Here is an 8,821-nt window from a genome sequence, read left to right on the forward strand (position 1 = left end):
AGTGGAGCTGGCTATGATCATGGACAGACTGTATGGGGGTGTGTGTTACGCTGGCATTGACACTGACCCAGAACTCAAATACCCCAAAGGGGCGGGCAGAGTGGCCTTCTCCAATCAGCAGAGCTACATCGCTGCCATCAGCGCTAGATTTGTCCAGCTGCAGCATAATGACATTGACAAACGGGTGAGTGAGCTCATATAACAGCTAGCAGAATCACGGCAAACTCTCGAATGGATCTCATTATACACAATGCAGGGCCTTGAATAGCAAAATCAAATGCAGTACTAATCTAAGATCTTACTTTTCGTGACTCCTAATGCATTGATCATTAAGAAGCTACAGCGATACCCTCGACGGCACGTTATAATGTGACATTTAACTTCAAACAATTTGAACTTTGACGCCGTTTGACCTTCTAAAAAGCAGCCAGGGTTTACCAGACAGAAACAGTTGTGTGAAAAACACTTTACAAATGGGAAATCTGCTCAACCACGGGCCATTTAAAAAAAATTGCAGGACACTATGAATGCCGCATTGACTAGACGAGTGTCAGAGGAGGTTTTTATACTGTACTTTTATAACTGTAATTCTAGATGTGATTGAATAGTGGCAGTTTCTGTACCGTGGTTTTCCTGTAGGCCTTTTCCATACAGCCAACAATACAGACTGTGGAAACCCCAGAGCAGACTGTGTGTAATCAACATGACCATGGGCTTCTGGAGGCCTGACAGCCATTTGAAGTCTCAGACGTGGCGTTTGTTAATTATAGCTTCATGCTATTCCTGCGCGCATATGTACACACTGAAGTTACTGGACTGTTTTGGGAATGTTATTCAGAAGTAAATATCTGATGGTCACTGGACTAAAACTGGATACTCACCAGAATTACCCCCTCAGTATGTCACATAATCAAATAATAGTTCATTTTGTGTTGTTAGTATAAATGTGAATTTACTTTCTGATCCCAAACTAATATATATATATATATAAGTCTGGGATTGGTAAATTTTTGGGGTTTTTTTTGAAAGAAGTATTGCCTGCTCAACAAGGCTGTATTTATTTAATCAAAAACATTAATATTGTGAAATATTATTACAATTTAAAATAACTGTTTTCTATTTAAATATGTTTTAAAATGTAATTAATTCCTGTGATGCAAAGCTGAATTTTCAGCATCATTACTCCAGTCCTCAGTGTCACGTGATCAGAAATCATATAGAAATCATACAGTCATTCAGAAATCATTCTAATATGCTGATTTGCTGCTCAAGAAACATTTCTTATTATCAATTGAAAACAGTTGTGCTGCTTAATATTTTTTGTGGAAACCATGATATTGTTGTTTCAGGATTTTTTGATGAATAGAAAGTTCAAAAGAACAGCATTTATTTGTAATAGAAAAATTTTGTAACATTATAAATGTCTTTACTGTCACTTTTGATCAATTTAATGTATCCTAGCTAAATAAAAGTATTAATTTCCAAAATATTCATATATATGTACATGAATCACATTGTTATTTTAACAATTAAAAAAAAAAAAAAATGTAATTAAAAAAAGTTTTAGTAATTTTGTATCATTTTTTTTTTAATGTCTATATTATTTTTATTAATATATAGTTTTAGTTTAAGTTATTTTTAGTACAAGTTAATGAAAAAGAGATGTTTGTTTTTTTAAAAAATATTTTTATTTAATTTCAGTTAATGTTTAATTTATTTAACAAAAATATTTATATAACAAATATATACAGTAGTCAACATTTGAAGTGGATCCAAAAAGTTCATCAAAGTCCTATAAAAAGAAGGTTTTAGGACAACTTTGATGAAAGGTTTTGATCCACTTCAAATGTTGACTTCTATATATATTTATATAAAAGTTTTATTTTTATGGCTTAAGTCTTAGTTAACTATAATAACCCAGGTTTGTCCTCATTATTTCAGACACATGAAACAAAGCTTTGAATTTAGCTCTCTATAATGTGTTCGCAGGTGGAGGTGAAACCGTACGTGCTGGACGATCAGATGTGTGATGAATGTCAGGGCGCTCGCTGCGGAGGAAAATTCGCCCCTTTTTTCTGTGCCAACGTCACCTGTCTGCAGTATTACTGCGAGTACTGCTGGGCGAGCATCCACTCGCGCGCCGGCCGTGAGTTCCACAAACCGCTGGTGAAGGAAGGTGGAGACCGACCTCGGCATGTGTCCTTCCGCTGGAGCTGATGACATCCGTCACATCGCCCCCTCTCCACCCACCAAACACCTTCAACACCATTACCAGTAACCACACATGGATCTCCCCTCTCATCTTTTGTTTTTAGAAAACAAATATCATGATATCTCTGTCAAGTATATTCTCTGCTTACGAACATTTAGGAAAATATGAATTTTGAGTCTGCGCGCTCAAACGTTGCACTTTGGCACAAACAGTCGATGTTAACGCTTATCAGGATGTTGTGCTTTAATCTCTCATTATCCTTCGTTTGATCGGTTTAGTGCTCCATATAGGTAACATTAGGCAGTGTGAGACTATATACATAATATATACATTTACAAAAAGGATATATTTTTATTTTATATTTATCTATATACACATAGATAATACATTTTGGGTGTCAGACTTTTTAAAGGAGCATGCACTTATTGTGATGAAAGAGTGATAGGAAATTCCCCTTTAGATGATGACAAAAAAAAAGAGTTACCAAAGGTAAAGTTAATTCATTAAGAAAATCATGTCAGGTGAGCTGTTAAAAAACACCCAAGTTATTAAAGTAAACAACCATTTGCTTTCCATGTTGAAATGAATAGTAATACCTCATGCATGCATCTCTTTCTGTTCGCTGAGATTTTTTAGGCTTATTTTTTTATACATTTTTTAGTATTATCTACATGTAATTCTGCAATAGCTTTGCTGCTAAATCCATGGTATGAACCCATACCGTCATAATTTATTCAGGTGGACGAGCGCTCCGAGGGGTCTGCACCTGCACCGAAACTGCATGTAAATGAATCTGCGATGCATGCTGTAAAATCGGGCATCACTTTCATTTCCCACATGAGACCGGCCAGATGACAGTGCTTAGGAGCTCTTCAGGGAACATGATAATGGGAAAAAAATATAAGAGGGGAGGAAAAATTCTCAATGCTTTCGCGTTTGCTTGTAAAAATTGTCTTACAAAAGTATTGCTTGTCCCCCAATTAATTTTGCATTCGTTTGCATTCGCTCGCAAAACATTTTTTTCCGTTTGCTCAAAAAAAAAAAATTCTATTCGCTTGCATAACATTTGCATTTGCTCGAAAAACATTAGCGTTCACTCACGAAACATTTGCATCTGCTCGAAAAACGTTTGCTTTCTCTCACAAAACATTCACGTTTACTAGAAAAACATTAGCGTTCGCTCGCAGAACACTTGAGTACGCTTGCAAAACATTAGCATTCGTTCGCAAAACATTTGCGTTCCCCGAGAAACTGTTCGCTCGCAAATCATTTGCATTTGTTAAAAAAAAAAAAAAATTTCATTCGCTTACGAAACATTTGTTTTCTCGTAAAACAGCGTTCACTTGCAAAGAGTTAGCGTTCGCTAGCAAAATATTTGCGTTCCCAGAGAAACTTTGTGTTCGCTCACAAAAACATTCACGTTTGCTCAAAAAAACATTTTTGTTCGCTTACAAAACATTAGCGTTCGCTCGCAAAACATTTGCATCTGCTTAAAGTTCTCTCACAAAACATTTGAGTTTTCACAAAAAACATTAGCGTTCGCTTGCAAAACATTTGCGTCCGCTTGCAAAACATTTGCGTCCCCTTGCAAAACATTAATGTTCGCTCGCAAAACATTAGCGTTCCCTAAGAAACTTTGTTTGCTCGCAAAACATTTGTTTGCTCGAAAAACATTAGTTCGCTCGCAAAACATTTGCGTCCACTCGCAAAACATTAATGTTCGCTCGCAAAACATTAGCGTTCCCTAAGAAAATTTGTTTGCTTACAAAACATTTGTTTGCTCGAAAAACATTAGTTCGCTCGCAAAACATTTGCGTCCACTCGCAAAACATTAGCATTCCCTGACAAACTTCGTGTTCACTCGCAAAACATTTGTTTGCTCAAAAAAAAAACATTTTTGTTTGCTTACAAAACATTTGTTTGCTCGGAAAACATTAGTCCGCTCGCAAAACATTTGCGTTCATTCGCAAAACATTAGCACTCCCTGAGAAACTTTGTTCATTCGCAAAACATTTGTTTGCTCAAAAATAACATTTTCGTTTGCTTACAAAACATTTGTTTGCTCGAAACATTTGCGTTCTCTCGTAAAAGTTTTGTGTTCTCCAGAGAAACTTTACGTTTGCTTGCAAAAACACCAGTGTATATATATATATATATATATATATATATATATATATGTATATATATATGTATATGTAATTATTTTTTCTCCCACAACATTTTATTCATCACAAAATTTTGCAAGCGAACGGTAAAGTTTTGCGAGTGAAACCAAAAGCAATGAAATATACTTTTCCTCCCATCTCATTGTTTTAACCATCACCATGTCCGTTTAGGGACTCCAAACAGAACCGCAGTGGTGTTTCAAATCAGTTAGATGTAGGAAATCTTCTAGCAAAATGTCTTTAACAGGTGAAGTATTTTTTTGCAGTGATTGTTCATAGAATTGTGCAATTTTTATACACTATGTAGTTCAGTTAGACGACGCCTAGAACTGTGATTCGCTTTAACTGTTATTGATGTCTGACATGGAACGTCCTGTGAAACTAGCGTATGTAAACATACGGTCCCTTCTTTCGCACACTCTTTACTAGTTGTTAGCCCACGACACGCGTCCCGTCAGAACCAAAGAGTCCGGCTCGAAACGACCAATAACACTACGTTGCACGCCAACGATTCACAATACTGTGTCCGACCGGTGACTCTGGGAGAATAAGCGAACACTGGCTCTAAATCAGTAACCTAACTTTGAGATACTGCGGGCGGAATAACCTTGAGTGACCGCTGCATTTATATCCAGATTATCCTGCGAAGCTTGAAGTAGAATCATGACCTGCTAATGTCAACGGTGGACATTTTTAAACTAAATTCAGAACAGTAGAGAGGGTGGAGAGGAACGCGAAGAAAGGCGCCTTAGCTGCTTATCTGAGAGTCAAAAAACTGTCAGCTTTAGGGTGGCACGTTTAGTTCGTTGGTCTGAAAAAATGACGTATGCGAACACTGCTTTTGTACCGATGGAGAAAAAGAGGATTGTGGGTAACCCTGATCCTGATGATGGTGAATTCTGGGTGTTTTTGTGATATTTCTTTCCCTGCCCAGATTTTTCTATGTTTGTTCCTTCTCTGTAGTAGATAATATTTGTTATGCACTACTCTTTGTATCTGGATGGTTGAACAGTCAGCGTTGTTTTGTTTGTTTTTTTTCTTTATTTTTTTAATAGAAAAATATGTGTGCTTTCTGACTGATGTAATCTTTTGCAATACCTCAATTTTGAAATATAATAGGAGAGAGATTGATATTTTCTAAGTAAGTTTATTCAAATAAAGACTATATATATTAATTTAATTCTGCTAGAGAAAAAAATGATTTAACAGATGCTTAATTTTATTTTTGTCATGCTTATTTGCTTTTAAGTTTATTTTTGGAAAAAAATTAAAAACAAAAACAACTGAAGGAGTTAGAGCTGTATTATTTGAATACTGTAGGAATCTGAAGTACAGACGCTGTTCCTGCAACATCACAGTGTTCCACAAACATCTGATCTTATAAATATTATAAAATATATATATTTTATTCAAATATATATATTCTATAGGGTCAATAGGCCGTCAGGTGCTTATAAAGTCAACTGAACATACTACTTACGTTTTTATATATTTACAATCAGTCCTTTACTATGCTGACCAGAGTTGTGAAATCTTCTGTTCATTATTTTTTTATGTTTCGTGAAATGATATGTTCCCCTTTGTTTTGTAAAGCGCACATGCCCCGATTTGTTAAACTTATATAATTTAGGGAAAACTAATTTGTTATGGTTTTTGGCAAGATGGAGAGAAAACAATGTTCATTTTGGGAAGCTGGAAAGATATTAAACGTTTCAACTTAATGGAAAGCCTTCTACTCACCCAAGACTTGAATTAGTCCCTTTTTTAAAGGCTGAGAACCTCGATTCTTTGTTGTAATGTGCAATACTGTTTGTACTGTTTGTAAAAAAGAAAAAAAAAAAAGAACAGAAAAAGAGGCATATATCTTTATTGCAGATTTATTTTCATTGCAAGCATTGTGATTCACTAAAATCATTTTCTACTGTGTATTTACTCGACATGCTAGTACCTTCCAGTAGTAATGTAGCCTTTGTACGGAGAAATTTTTTCATTATTTTTTAGAGATTTTTTGCAAAAAAAAAAGAAAAAAAAGACGAGATTTAAAACACATTTACATATTTTTCATTGTTTTTTATTTGTGTTTTCTTTACACACTAATTCCTCAACCATTAATGTTAGCTATTTCTGGGAGAGACTTTCATGTCTGGTCAATGTCGTTATTATTTTGTATTTTTACTTGGAATAAATTAATTTTATGGCGCTAGTTCTTAATTTTTTTTTCCCATTTTATTTCTTTTTTAAGCTAAAAATGTGTAATACTGTTACTAAAATGTCTAGATTTTTTAAAAAATGCAAAGCTTGTCAGTTTTGTTGCTTACATTAGTGTGATTGGAAAAAAATTGCACACAAAAATTAACACAATCATGGATGGTAATGTATGTGATTGAAATGTAACAATGAATGGGCAATAAAAAATAATGGCAGAATGGAGCAAATGTGAGGTTGTTGTGGTGAAACCCAGTCTAGACAGATGAAACTGAGCTCAGATATTTCTGAAGCTCTGTAGCTCCACATTCACAGTCAGAACACAGCATGTGTGCGTTTATTTATGAGTAGAGTGTAGTGGAGTAGATTTCATGTAGCCATCATAACGGCTTTAAACATGAAAATTCTCTTGACTTGTGTCACTTTAAACTAACATAAGATTCACACACCGCATGCAACAAAAGCAGTGAACCCATTATAAGCAGTGATGCTGTCTACACTGGATGCAGCGCGGAGCGAATCGACATGACAAATTCCCCGTTCTGACGTACTTCAAGCGCTCGCGCTACTTCTGACACATGGATTTGCAACGGTCGCTTTGTCACGTTGTGTAGACACGGTGTTAATCGTTTTCATTCAAAGCATCTTTGTCTTAAGATTTTCCTATATTGCAACCATTGAAACCCTTGATAAGCTGTGCTGTATAGTCAGAAAACAACCTGTGTTTAGTGACAGTTTCACAGAAATCATCTCTGTAATAGCTAATTAGGTCATTTTGGCTTGTGTTTTTCTCTTCTACCACACTTTTAGCTCCATGTCATTGTTTTAAATGCTTAAAAACCTACTTTTTCCTAATGCAGTTTAACTTTTAATTTCATATATTTCACATCTGGAATGGAGATTGTTAATATGGACCTCTGCTTGTCTAACTTTGCAGTAAAACTGTGATTAAAGGATTTTTTCTTTTTGATCAAATAAACGCAGTGCTGCTAATGCTTACTAGCTTTCCCACCTTCATGATTTTTCCCTTTTCTGTACTAAACAGCAAATCTTATTAAATGTAATTGTATGACACTGTGAAACACTGTCATCTTTTCCAGTCCCATTCTCTTGTAAAACTTCACTGCTGAAACGAAACCATACAAACCAACCACCAGTTGCAGGAGATGTTGGACAGTTTATCCAAAATAATAATAGTTTTAACTCAGGCCTTTTTTTTTTCCCCCTCTGACACTTTCACCACAGATGTTTTTCAGAAGTTGTGAATTGATATTTAATATTCGGCACGGCAGGTGAAAAGAGCAAGACACTAATATTCTACAAAACAGGTGCCATTTGTGTCTCTGGCATATAAACTAAAATATAAACATCTAAAATTACTTAAAAGGTGCAGTGTGTAAATTTTAGCGGCATCTAGCGGTGAAGTTGCGAACTACAACCAAAGGCAGCTCGCCCCTTCCTTTCGAAGCAAAATAGAGAAGCTACGGTGGCCGTCTGGCCGAGACAAGTCAAAGATGTCGTCGTCTGAGACAGCAGCGAGTACATTAGCCTGTCAAGCAATGAGGTTTCTTGTTACTTCTAACAAAGAGCAGTCTCTGGTGCTAATAAACCAGATGACTACCACTATTACTTGCGTATTCAACGTAGTGACGATGCAAGCTGCCTCTAAAAACAAACGATTTAGAAGAACAAGTGATGAAACGCGCTCTGTAGAGTGTTTGTCCTTTTAGGGCTACTGTAGAAACATGCCAGCGCAAAATGACGACTTGACATGGAGGGGGGACCCGCGGTGTACGTAGATAGAAATGGCTCATTCTAAGGTAATAAAAACATAACGGTTCATTATGTAAGGTCTTTATACACCACTGAAAACATAGTTATGTATATTATATTGCATTTCTGTCAATAGATCCTCCCAAATTTTACACATTGCACCTTTAAACAGATTATCTGTAATATAGTTTTTCCACACAAAATAAATACAAAATCTAATAATGGCTACAGTTTTCCCACCTTTCTCTACTCCTGCACACTTTGCTATATTAGAAAATATGTACATTGAGATACATGTAGTATAAAAAAAAAAAAAAAAATGCTAAAATGGGTATAAACAATTTAGTGGACAGTATTTTTAAAGTTGTGGCCCCTAATTAGCCTATATAAATAAATCCATCCGAAAAAAAAAAAAAAAAAAATTGATATATATATATATATCTCATCACATACATACACACACACA

General features: G+C 35.4%; 1 protein-coding gene across 7 annotated transcripts in view; it reads left to right on the forward strand.

Annotated features, from left to right (window-relative positions):
* Positions 1 to 7,656, forward strand: part of cpeb3 (cytoplasmic polyadenylation element binding protein 3) — a 37,984-nt gene extending 30,328 nt beyond the window's left edge. For all 7 annotated transcript variants that reach the window (XM_051917429.1, XM_051917430.1, XM_051917431.1 and 4 more), the window contains 2 exons: positions 3 to 184; positions 1,990 to 7,656. In XM_051917429.1, coding sequence (XP_051773389.1) covers positions 3 to 184; positions 1,990 to 2,217 — 410 coding nt within the window. In that variant the 3' untranslated portion in view covers positions 2,218 to 7,656. The remainder of the gene's footprint in view (positions 1 to 2; positions 185 to 1,989) is intronic.
* Positions 7,657 to 8,821: the final 1,165 nt, after the last annotated feature.

The sequence above is a fragment of the Ctenopharyngodon idella genome, chromosome 13 (assembly GCF_019924925.1).
Source record: "Ctenopharyngodon idella isolate HZGC_01 chromosome 13, HZGC01, whole genome shotgun sequence".
Classification (NCBI taxonomy): domain Eukaryota; kingdom Metazoa; phylum Chordata; class Actinopteri; order Cypriniformes; family Xenocyprididae; genus Ctenopharyngodon; species Ctenopharyngodon idella.